This window comes from Fulmarus glacialis, unplaced genomic scaffold (genome assembly GCF_000690835.1).
Source record: "Fulmarus glacialis isolate BGI_N327 unplaced genomic scaffold, ASM69083v1 scaffold18817, whole genome shotgun sequence".
NCBI lineage: Eukaryota > Metazoa > Chordata > Aves > Procellariiformes > Procellariidae > Fulmarus > Fulmarus glacialis.
This window is the reverse complement of record NW_009225289.1, coordinates 714-12,698: the sequence shown is the minus strand read 5'-3', so window position 1 is coordinate 12,698 and position 11,985 is coordinate 714. Positions and strand designations below refer to the sequence as shown.

The 11,985-nt window shown below is 44.7% G+C and overlaps 1 protein-coding gene across 1 annotated transcript in view; it reads right to left on the bottom strand.

Moving 5' to 3' along the window:
- Positions 1-768: 768 nt before the first annotated feature.
- LOC104080150 (vitellogenin-2-like) overlaps positions 769-11,985 on the bottom strand; it is a gene marked incomplete at its 3' end in the record, with an annotated part of 11,325 nt that continues 108 nt past the window's right edge. The window contains exons 2-20 of the mRNA XM_009582445.1: positions 11,685-11,705; positions 11,335-11,486; positions 9,264-9,515; positions 8,953-9,114; positions 8,650-8,798; positions 8,065-8,215; positions 7,802-7,959; positions 7,554-7,719; positions 6,928-7,053; positions 5,641-5,859; positions 5,043-5,260; positions 4,829-4,926; positions 4,279-4,403; positions 3,505-3,606; positions 2,790-2,909; positions 2,501-2,690; positions 2,069-2,162; positions 1,116-1,301; positions 769-913 (exon numbers count right to left, since the gene is read on the bottom strand). Of these exons, the coding sequence (XP_009580740.1) occupies positions 769-913; positions 1,116-1,301; positions 2,069-2,162; positions 2,501-2,690; positions 2,790-2,909; positions 3,505-3,606; positions 4,279-4,403; positions 4,829-4,926; positions 5,043-5,260; positions 5,641-5,859; positions 6,928-7,053; positions 7,554-7,719; positions 7,802-7,959; positions 8,065-8,215; positions 8,650-8,798; positions 8,953-9,114; positions 9,264-9,515; positions 11,335-11,486; positions 11,685-11,705 (2,834 nt within the window). The remainder of the gene's footprint in view (positions 914-1,115; positions 1,302-2,068; positions 2,163-2,500; positions 2,691-2,789; positions 2,910-3,504; positions 3,607-4,278; positions 4,404-4,828; positions 4,927-5,042; positions 5,261-5,640; positions 5,860-6,927; positions 7,054-7,553; positions 7,720-7,801; positions 7,960-8,064; positions 8,216-8,649; positions 8,799-8,952; positions 9,115-9,263; positions 9,516-11,334; positions 11,487-11,684; positions 11,706-11,985) is intronic.

Here is an 11,985-nt window from a genome sequence, read left to right as displayed (position 1 = left end):
ATATAAAAAAAAAGATATTTTCCACAAAAAAATTTGTCACAGCTCCTAAAATCTTTCCTCCTATTAATGGGAAGAATGATGACAGTCCTGCCTAAGTGAGGAAGCACTGCTTAAAATTAGAGATCCAAGCACTGGAGGCAGTGGGGCTTCCTCCAAAGTGGTCTGTGGAAGAGGACAGCTCTCCTGCCCAGCCTTTCCCAGGCAGTGTTTCACAAACAAACTTCCCAAAGAAAACATGCAGGGCTCTTTGGAGGGGCTATTTCTCTGTATCAGTTCTGGGCTACTAGCTCTCCTGTTGCAAGTCAACCTATCATTCCCACGCCAGCCTCAGAAGCTGAAGAGTACATAAGAGAATGGGCTTCTGCAATCCTCTGCAGGGATTACCTCAGGATTTGGGAAGAAAAAAGTATATCCTGCCCAAGAGCCATCTTTTCCACATAGCTCTGGCTCGAAAAAAAAGGGATATTGTACAAAGGATATGAATTTCACACAAACTCGCCATGACTGTAAAGAAATAAAAAGACATGCTGTCAAAGCAACCCTACCTGCATGAGATGATGGGAGTGAGCAGACTGTGAATGATCATGTCTTGAACCCATTGGGACTTATGTTAGGCTTGGTTTGGGTTATGTCAGGCACCTGTTGAATCTCACAGTTTCTGTGTTTGTGACCTGGTTAGCCAGCTGCTGTGTTGGGGGTGTTCAGCCCCTCTGAGGAGCTGTCTGTTCTCTACCTGTCTGCAGTACAGATGGTGAGAGGCCTCCTTACCTTCCAGCTGCCAGGTCTTGAAGATCTTTCTGATGGCTGAAATGGCTGGTCGGAGATATGTGGTACTTCTCCTTTGGGGAGAAGCTGGGATTTCTTTTCAGAATCTACTTCTTCCATGTTCCTTGAAATAGCACAAACTTCGCTCCTGTGGAGGTGATAAATGGCACACAAGTAACATCTTCTGATTTTGTTTACCTGTCTTTTGGTGCAAAAAAGACAATACTAAGCTTTATGTGTCTGCCAAGGTATGACAGACCCTAACAAAGAGTTGTATGTTCATGATTTTATAACAGGGAGCTCACAATCAGTAACACATAACAAGCAAAATGCAGTAAGCTCTTGTGTACCTCACAGCTGCGAGCTCAACCTCCTGATGGCAGGCAGGAGTTTCAATCTTCACATTTTTCTCTTTCATATTTATCCTTGCATCAAATTTCATTGTAGTGTTGGCACTGAACTCTGCATGAAATTCAAGACCACTCTGAAAGTATTGTGTATTAATCCCCATCATTGCAATCATATGAAAATATGTCCTGAAAGAGTGGAAATAAAAACATGCATAATTACAGATTAATATGCACATATTTAACTTTGAAATGCAAAATTGCATTTTCACGATGTTCTTTTTATTGTAAGAGCCACTACTGATGGATAAAGAGATGTATCATATAACTTGATAAAAAAAAGCTGAAGTGCCACTGGAAAAGGTGAAGGGATTTATCTGATAAACAAAGCCAACATATACCCTCTCACTTCTTTGTCACTGATACATTGCTTGAGGACGATATAATGCCAGAATCTCTACTAGCTTCAGATTGTATCTAGTTGTTCATTAATATTATCACTATTATTATGATAATTATTACTATTATCGTTATTAGTACTGTTGCATTTGCTTTTGCGGATCCAGAAGCATTTCCCTTTACCTCTCAAATCCCCCCAGCTTGTGCCTGGTGGTGATGCGATTCTATGTTGAGCTTGTAAAAACCTGTTCATACGTAAGCAGATCTATCTTCACAGCTTAGTATCTTTAGTCACTGAACAGGTACAAAAGTGAGCATTTTTAGCAAGTGCAGAACAGCGCAGCATCCTGTGGGATACAGTGCACATTGCTACGTTTGCAGGGTTGTAAAGCATCAAGTGATTGTATTGCTGTCTCACAACTTCACTGCTCTGGACTAGCACAGCTGTCCCAAATGTGGGACAAGTGAGACTCCTATATAACAACATGCAATCACATGTCTATTTCAAATACAAACATAAGTTCTTGTGTGCGTGTCTGAAAATACGTCATATTTACTTTGGCTTGATGCCAGCATGAATATCCATATTGGTTTCCAACAACTGTGAAGGTCTAAAATTGTCAGGTAATGGTGGTGACATCTGTATATCCACTGCAAAAGACAGACAGGAATTATATGAACAGAGAAACAATAAATGCTGGAGATACAATGTTTTCAATAAGCATAGTAGTTAACACATGGGCAGTGGTTTTACATTTTGAAATACTTTATGTGATTATTTAAAGATTGCTACTCCAAACCAGAGTTATACAAGTACGTCCCAGGTGAAACATGCTAATTACTTCTCAAACCCTTTGGAGGTAGCTGAACACTAATGTTTCCACATTACAAGAGTATTTTTCAAGATTATAGAGGGATTTAATTTCAGCAGAGGGATTGGACCCACAATTATTGTGGGGAAACTGCTCAGTTTGGCCTCCCAAGCTCACCCTCGGCCGCAGCCCGGGCCAGCGCGGCGCCGCACAGACTGAGCTCCAGCGGCACGCCGACCACCGTGGGGACAATGTGCCGCAGCTCGGCCACCATCGCGGGCAGGGTCCATAGGCCTGAAATGCCTCGCTGGACCTCTTCCACCACTTTTTTCACCACCAGCTGCCAGTTTGATGGTCCAGTTAGATGCTGAAAACAGAGAAATAGGTTAAGTAAGCAGGTAAGAAGAGACAGGGAAGGGAAATTATTCAGCATTACAGACAAAAAAGACAACAGCCTTGTCAGTACCATCATGGTTTGCTGAATGGCATCTTTATCAATGTCAACAAAGGCGATCTCTTGGCCCAATACTTTGACATAAGCGGACACGAGAGGGTCTTCGGGAGGCAGTTCTTTCCATCCCAGGAGCTGTGGTGTTAAGGAGAGATGGGGAGAAAGAAAAGCAGCAGATAATGTTACTTCAAATACAGTAATGTGTTAGCAAAGAGTAGATCCCATCTGAAGGATGCTAACCGTGGTTGCTTAGCCAAAAACTAATAGACATCTTACAGGTCTGAACCTGTAAAATGTCACCTTTCTTATGTAGCAGCGGGGGTTTCCCCATGTAAGGATGAGGTAAGGACTTGGTAATTTCTGCTGCTGTAAGTAGCTGGGTGACACCCAAGGACTCGTGGACAAAAATCTTATTCAAGAATCATTTTTAAAAAGAAGAGCAACCACTTACCGTGTTTTAACATACACTTTAAAACACATGAATTTTGGCTACCATCATCATCATCATCTTTTGTACTGTACATTAAGGGCTGACACTTGTTGAGTGAAAAGGTGGCATCTATTGACAGCATAAGTACAATGTAAGTACATCTTTCCGTGACCAAACAGGATGACTGACTCCTTTCTCACTGAAACATCAAAGGGATGGCTCAGTGGGTGAGTGATGCAACCCTGGCGCTGGAGGGAACTGTGTGCTGCAAACAGATCAGAAGGGTGCATAGAGACATACCTTTTTACCGAGTTCCTTCAGTGTCTTGTATGTATCGTACTCAGCAAAGGGAATATTCTGCTTCCTGATAAGCTTGGTTAGGCTTTGTGACCGGAGAGCTACCTGTAGGAACCAGAGTCAGGTGTCACAGCCCAAGTATAAGAGAGCCCAGGAAAACCTTTGTACCTAGTATTACACTCACTGAGGCTGCTCTAAATGCATAATTTATGAAGCCATTGCACCTATACGGCTATGTCTACCTGGCAGATGACTGCAGGCTATGGCTGCAGATGTTGAGGATGTGCTGAGCCAGCTTTGAATTAGACAACAGGGATAATTTTAGGGCAGCGCAGGGCTCAGCCCAGGCTGCAAAGCTTGCCCAAGAAGCTGAGTAAATGCCTTCATGCTGTTACATGGAGCTTCATGCTGCCCTGGCTGCACTGCTGGCTGAAATTTAATTTCACATGCTATTTCCCTGTACTTATGCAAAACACCCTAGATACCATGTGATTTTGGGTAGGCAGATGAATGTTCTGCTGCGTAAGCTTTCCTATGCTCTCCTAGATTTTCATGCCTGTACTGAATGTGTTCATTGATGAATGTATGTGTCAAGAAGCCCAAATAAAAGAAGAAGCCTAAGTAAAATCATAATCATTATCTAAATTTTCTCTTCCACATCCGCCCTCACAGCCAGAGATGGAGTTAAGCATTACATCACAGTCCAAATGGCTTTTAACAAGTAATACTATCTGTAGCTGGCTTGCATCTAGCTGGCTGTTTTAATGAAATACTTACCTCGATAATATCTGTTGCAGTATTTGCATAATATGCTCTTACTTTTGTGATTATATCAGATGGAAACATGGTGCTGGGACTGTTCATTAGATAGACCCTCCAAATGGCACCAGCCTGATATTCCGCTATCACAGGAATAAAAAGCAGCAGAGATTTTGGTTAGGTTCTCCGAGGTGTCTGGTGCATATAAGCCACTTCAGGTACATGCTGTAGTAGATCACAAGGGGTTCTGCCAGGATTCAGTCCCACAGGTCCTCACATTTGCAACCTCAAGAGGAGAACTTTATTCTCGGGCAGAGTCAACACAACCACTGTGACTGAAGAAGGAGGCCTAAATCCACCTGCAGGCACCGCTTTCCCCAGCAGATACCCAGAGCGTAGTAGAACACCCTCAGGGGATTTTGCATGTTAGGAGGCTCTTGTGCTTCTTCTATTTCAAGAGTGCACTAAACTCACAGCCTGTGATTGGATTTTGGATGAAAATCACAGAACACTGTAGAAGCATTTAGCTATGTAAGCTGAAGCAGTGAACAGGGTACCGGGTACTCACAGGAATAATCGCCGACATGAATGACCTTGCTGTAACGATAGCTCAGCCTGTCAAGTCTGGGGCTCAGTAGTTTAATGGCAATGTTGCAAGCAGCAGATCTGAGTAATAAAGAGTTAAAATCACATGAAGATAGTCGACTGTGACCAAATTCTTCGAAAACTGCAAGAAAAAAATCACCATTTGCTATTAAAAATATACTTCTTCCTCTACTTACAGATTATAGAGCTGTGGGATCCTGCCTACTGCCAAAGCCTTCATGTGTGAATATGTGAAACTGGCTACTTGTAAGCTGGGCTCCGTCAGCAGCGAGCTGGCCATAGCTGTTACAGTTGGAAGAGCAGGCTTTGTTTCGAAGAGGACAACACAGGCCACCATTCGGACGTTAGGAGCAAGTGTGTTGTCCATAAAGACCTGGAGGGAGATCTCCCTTACCTAGAGGAGGAAGGTACAAACTGTGAGTACCTCATAACTTCTCAGTGAGAAGTGGTTCCTAAACCGTGCACGTGTGATCTGCAGTGAGTGGAGAACAAAACCCTAAACAGAGACTTGAGCATGGCACCTGTCACTGAAAATGAAGAAACATTTTGGAAGAAACAGCCATTAGTAATGGGCCCAGTGTTACAGTGACTCCCAGGATATCAGCAAGGACGGGGTGATGTCAGGAATTTGCAATGTGGACAAGAGGAAGACCAGTAACTGAGAAATCTGCCCAGAGTTGCTAACATTACCTGATGGCTTTATTATTCCTGAAACACTAAATCAACCCAAATCATACCCTCTAAGACATTTGTTTAAATAATAATTTCACTTACTTTTGCAGCATCTTTTCTGGCAATTTTCCTCAAGGCCAACACGGCATCAGCATGAATTCTGTTTGGTAATGAAGCTGCAGCCGGGGAAAATGTTGGCAAAAATTTCAGAATGCGTTTGATACTGGCCGGCTCTCCTGCATTGCCAATGGCTTTCAGGGCCAAGGCCATGTCTTTGGCATCACCTTTGCTGGTGGCTTCAGTAGCAAGGTCGTGGAGTGGCTGAAAACAGAGCAGACTGTGTTAATCTTACCAGGTAATGATCTTGTAATAATGCATAAAAATGTGCTTTGCCATAGCAAGCAAAACAAATACTGGTTGCAGAGCCCTGAGTAAAGCTGTTCACATTTTTCTCCCAGGAAGAATCTCACCATCATTATCAGGATGCCTAACGTGGAACATACAAGCAAACTTGTTTTTTTCCTTACACAGTGTTGTAATTGATTTTAAATTGTGCCTGAGCCTGAGCGTAGGAGATAATCATAGGTGGATGCCTGCTCCAGAGAGTCTGTTGCAAGTTCAAGAGCAGCCCCGAGCTGACGCCGGGTTCAGTCGTTCCCCCGGGCACCTCCACCAGCCCTGCCAGCCTGCAGCCCCCAGGGTCTGCAGAGCTGCAGGATTACACTTGCGTATTTTTCACTTCCTATAGCGATAGCAAGTTTACTTAACAGTGTTGCTGTTCTGAGAAGACAAATTACCCTTCTGGTGACTTGGCTTTGTTTCACTCTTTTTTGGAAGATTTAAACACATGTCAAATACCAGCAGGCCATCTCAGTGCTGTGGTCCTTCTGAGTAAGGAGCCAGAGCTGCATGGTCTGAGTGCAATGTCCTGAATATTTTTGACAGTGATATGCAATTATGTAGCAGGGCCTCTTTGGAAGCCCTAACCTATGACATATCTAGAGCTTTGCTTATATTCACATTTTAGCGCCTTTTTAATAGATTTTTTTAAGCACACGCTACCTAATGTACAAGTAGAGAGAAGAATCATAATTATTTTGCTATAATCCTAAAGTTGTCATACCTAAACTCAATTTCAGGTTGTTTACAGAATCCATTATCCCCACGGGCTTCTACCACTTACATTTGAAGTTCTGAACTGTTAAGACCAGATTTTGCAAAGGCATCAGCTTGGTGTTTCATTCTGTCTTTGCAATTTTGCAGGCAATCACAGCTAAGAGTGAGGCGTGTAAACAGCAAGTTACCTAATTGCCAGCATTGTAAGAGCTAAATTAGAGGCATTTAAAAAATTTCTTCACCCTTTATGAATAAGAAATGAGAGTCACCTACCTGAAGAAGTTCATTTGGACAAAGTGAAGTCTGAGCACAGTATTTATTTACCATGCTACCATATCCCAGGTAAACAATTATTCGATGCATTGGTGCTTTCTGGATTTGGGGACAGTTCAGAAAAGTCTGCAGAAGAAAGAAGTAGCAGTCTTTAATGTTTTCTAGTAATTAGAGTTAGTATTTAGTGAAAATTTCATTTGAGAAATAAATAGATAAAATTGCTTTGGATTTTTCCTAAATATTTTCGGCAGTTAAATCAAATGCTAGTCATTCAGTTACAATAAAAGTAAATAGTCTTGCTCCAGTTATACCGTATGTAGTTTAGATTTTGGTTACATGTTATTATTTTCTTGAGTTTGCCTATTTTTAAAAAAAAAAAATTATTTTGACAAAAAGAAATCAATAGCAATTTTCTTGGATTTGTGAGTTTTAACATCAAATATCAAAGCCATTAAAAAATTTTGGCAACAAGTGTTTGGAAACATTTTCTAAAGCATTCCCCATTTTTGTTAATACCTTGCATTTTACAAATTTAGAAGGAAATATGTTGCATCTGTCAATTATAATCCCGTGAATTCACCTTTAAAAAGGAGTGAGAGGGAAATAGAAGAATGATCTGTACTCACTGAGGCAACTTCTAGGGTTTGCTTGTTGGGTATAACGAAATGGAAGGCAAGAGAGAGAGTTGCAGCTGCTTCCCAGATGTTCAGCTTCTCATCATGAATCTTTTGCTTCAGGAATCTGAACGTGTCAGTAGCTCCAGCAGCACAGATGGCGCTCAGGAACCAGTGCCTGCCAGGGAGGGAGCGATTCATTATCCCCGTTGCCCAGTACGCCTCTGATCAGAAATCCCAGCTGAAGGCAATACAGTTACCTTTGGGGGAGGTCGTTGGCAAACTGCACCCACAAAGACTCAATTTGATCAAGGGTCACTATACGAAAAAGCTGGACCATTTGTAAGAACTTGGCTGAAGCTTCTTTAGTGGCTCCTTCCTCATTATTCTGACCTAGTTGCCGTAGTGTTTCTGTTAACTATGGGAAAAAACACAGTTGGAAGGATCCATGTCTAAAATAATTACGTGATGACCCGTTAATCTTATAAATAATGAAAGAGTATGACAAGTAAGCCTCTAATACCTGTAAATCTGGATTTTTAATCCTTATTAGGGGAATTGGCATCTGGAGTAGCTCTCCTGAGAAATGATAACGAAGACTCCCCTGGTTTTGCAGCTGAGTTTTTGGTGCACTGATGGGAGTCCTTTTAATGTCAACCAAAGACAGTTTTTGCCTTCCAGGGAGAGAAAGAAATGCATCAGTAGCCTTTAACTGCATTGTGTGGGGGGGGGACACGTACAGCAGTTGGAGCAGACGGAGGGGTCCCCAGCAGGACCGTTGCATTCACCACAGACGGATCGTGCACTTCTCGGTTTATGCATTGCTCAGGATTACCTGGAAATGTCATAGCACTGGCGAGAGCTTTCATTAGAGTTTGCCAAAGTCTCTGAGTGGTTGGACAAATGTTTCACGTGGCCCAGCAAAACCCCCAAACGGCAGGACACAGGACCTGGCTGGGCATCCCAAGGGATGTACGGTGCCTTGGCCCTTCGCAGCCCACAGGCCAGATGCTTCTTGTTAACTCACAAATCAACACTAAATATGTTTTAGGCATCTCCTCCTGGCTCTGATGATCACAGCCGTGCTAAGGACACGCATGGCGCCTACCTTGCCTCCATGAATGCTGCCCCGTTGGGTTCATTGAAGGGCGAGATCTGGTACACCTGCTCGGACATAGCAGACGTCATCAAGGCCCCGCTGTCATCGTACTTTATCTTGTAAGTGAACATCACCGTGCCCTTAATGTTTCTGACTTTCTAGAAGTGCAAAGAGACCCACTCACAAATACGAACGGGGGGCAGTTGGTGGGGCACAGACGAGCCAAACTCCCTACTAGCATCAGCGGGATGCACGAGTGTTCGGCAGTGGCCGAGGCCTGCGCGCGGCAGCAGGGCTCCGCGCGGCTCCTACCAGGGGGCAGGTGGGGCAGGGGCGGATGTACGCCATTCCCATGTTCTTCACCGCTTTCTCCTGGCAGTCCGTCAGGTCCTTGCTTTTGGAAATGGTGGCACGGTTGTTCTTGCTGTCGTCCTGGATAACGTATCTGGTTTGGCAGATGCCTTCAATCCCAGCCTGTGAGTATTGATTAAACACAATGACCTTTCCACTTGAAACAGCAATAAATAGGTCAAAGAAAATTGCCTGGGAAGTGTATGTACAGACAAGTTACTATATAACAGTAAAATGAGAATAAAAGTAAAATCAGAATGGAAAAAACAAACCTCCTGTAGTTCATACACATTTTGTGACTTTTTGATGGTTATCTGCATCATGTTCAGAATCCCTCTCACTAGATTAGTGCATAGGATGGGACAGTCCTCAGGGGCAAAAATACTTCCAACCCTTCCCCCAGTGTATTCAAACTTAAAGGCTTGGCTGAAACATGCAGCGATGGTCTCTGTGAGCCTCAAAGATGGAGTGAAGGGGTCCGTGGGCCAGAAGCCGTTGTATTCCTCCAGCTTTGGTGATCGAATCTGTGAACAAAATTAGGAAAACGTTCATCCTGTTCATTCAGTTTGAAACAGTGCAATAACAGGGAAACTAGGCACTTCCAGTCCATGGCTGGACACAAGCCACTTGTCCAACACCGCAGGAAATGTTTTCCTCCTTGGACTCTTGTGCTGGGCCTAGGAAGCATCCCTGAAAACGCAATTTCCATGAAGGATTTCTTCCAGAAAAATAAGATCGTGCAAGCAGCATTCAAAACTTCAGCAAGCCTGGTGAAGGTTGCTGGGTGAGTGAAACACCAGCTGCCAGCAGTCTGTACGGAAAGGATACTCGCCCGTTTTCCCCAGATGTCCAGTGAGATCTCCCTTCAGTCTGCAAGGCAGCCAAGCCATTGCTCCAGCTGGCTGCCTAAACACATGGGGACTATTTTGGCTGCTGCTGCAAGTCCAGCACGTCCCAGAGCACCAAAGCCTCGGCACAGCTGATGGGGAGCAGAGATGACCACGGGACCTCGCACGGGAGATGGCCCAGCAGGAGGTGACGTCTCTTTCTTTGGAAGCGGCTGTCATCATTTTGAGCTTATCAAGCTGTAAAGCTTGCACACAAGTCCTTGACTGCTACCTAGTGGGAAATGCGTGCCTGCTCGCACATGCGTATCTAGTCATATACATGCACACCTGCCACCCTTGTACATAAAAGCACACGTTCCTGTGTAGAGGGAAATGGTATCGTTTTAGTGCTCTGTTTCAGTTTAGGCTTTTATAAGCAATGCTGCAAGGGTGGCTTGCCTCTTGTCACGTTTTCTCAAATTAAATCCTACTCAAGACTATCGTCTGCAGTTGCTAAAGTTATAGCAGTTCTAGCAAGGTTACACAGAGCCTGCAATTGCAGCAGTGTGTAAAGTTTGATAATAGGTATTCCTTCATGCTGTTTCATATATGCACAGGATTACCGATTGAGTAAACTCCTAGGATGAACGCTCTTACAGCTTTCTCCCCACGTGGTGTCTTCTAGATCCCTTTTCTGTGGTCTCTCATTCCATGCCAGTATTTTAAGCTGTTTAATTTAATCTTTTCGATGAGTTACAGTGCTTCCAGATCTGATATCATTATGCCAAGCACAAGCATTACCATTAGAATTCTTCACATTTGAATTAATGCCTATGTGAAGAATATCAAAAGGAGGATAATGGAGACAGACGGGAATTTCTCATGTGATACCTGAATTCCAGTGCCGAGCTTTTCTCAGGCTATGGATCAGGTTGAGAAACATGGATGTTTCATGCTTGAATTCTCCTCATTTTCATACTCCAGCTTAGTGTTGCCTTAGTAAAACAGTCATAAGGCCATTTCTTCAAAGCAGCTGCCCGCCCTATCTCTCCATGGAGATGAACCTAAGGCAGCTTTAGTCAAGGGGCCTCAGGTACTGATGGCAGCAGAGCCGGAGCAGCTCTGGCTCCCTCCCGCAGAGGTGCGGGCTGCAAGGAAGCCTGTGGCACTGCCTCTAGGTCACTACCCGTAACCCAAAGCAGTTTGGCTACAGCTGCAGACGCTCCAGCGGTGCCCTCGGCTCTCCCCCGGCACGGGTCGGGGGCACGGGCTGCAAAGCTCAGTGCCCATGCCCGACCTCTGCCCGCGCTGGGGAAATCACCACTGCCTGAGCAAAGCCGCTTGGCCTGACCTTGGGCTTACAGGGTCATCTCAGCACCGGGAAGGGGGCCCTAAGCTTTCGTGTGAGCTTTGCATCTTTTTGTCGTTTATTTTACCAGCCTGGAAGTGTGAACTGAATGTCTGTAGCCACGTGATGAGGACGGGTGGGCGGGCCTCCATGCCCGTGGTGATTTACCTGGAGAAGGTGGTCACTGCGAGACACACAGCTGATCTCCAGCTTGCAGGTCAGCCTCACCCCCGCCATCGCCAGGCCTCTGCTGGGCAGCCCATGCAGGATGAAGCTCTCGTAGCCATAGAGGTAGGTCTTGCCGGTATGAAAAACAGGCTCTATTAAAAAAAAAAAAAACAGAAACAACTCCTTCACTATGACTGTTGTGATGTTACACGCAAGAACCATTCCAGCAAAGAAGGGTGAGGCTGCTACTGCTGAAAAATCGGTGCAAGCCGTGGGCAAGGCACGGCCGAAGGGGAGGGCAGTGTGAGGGCAGTGTGGGAGCCGCTCGCTGGCGGTGGGAGCGCACTTACCGAGGTCCTGCTTCTGACCCCCTGTGTGGGAGGAAAGAGAAAGATGCGTGAGAAACCCCCCCTTCTCTGTGGACACTTTACATTTATTATTCATTTACTCAGTGTGCTAATGGTTGGCAAACAACCAGTAAGGGGCTCCCGGGGTGCACCCCATACCCCGCGGACACTGAGCCTGCACCAGCCCTGCTCACTAGCCGCTGCTTGCTCTGCTTTTCCCCTGCTGCTAAGCTTAGGCACAGAAATCTAATAATCATAAAAGGGCTTCAGGAAATTAAGCTGTAAATATCCCTGAAAGGCCCTG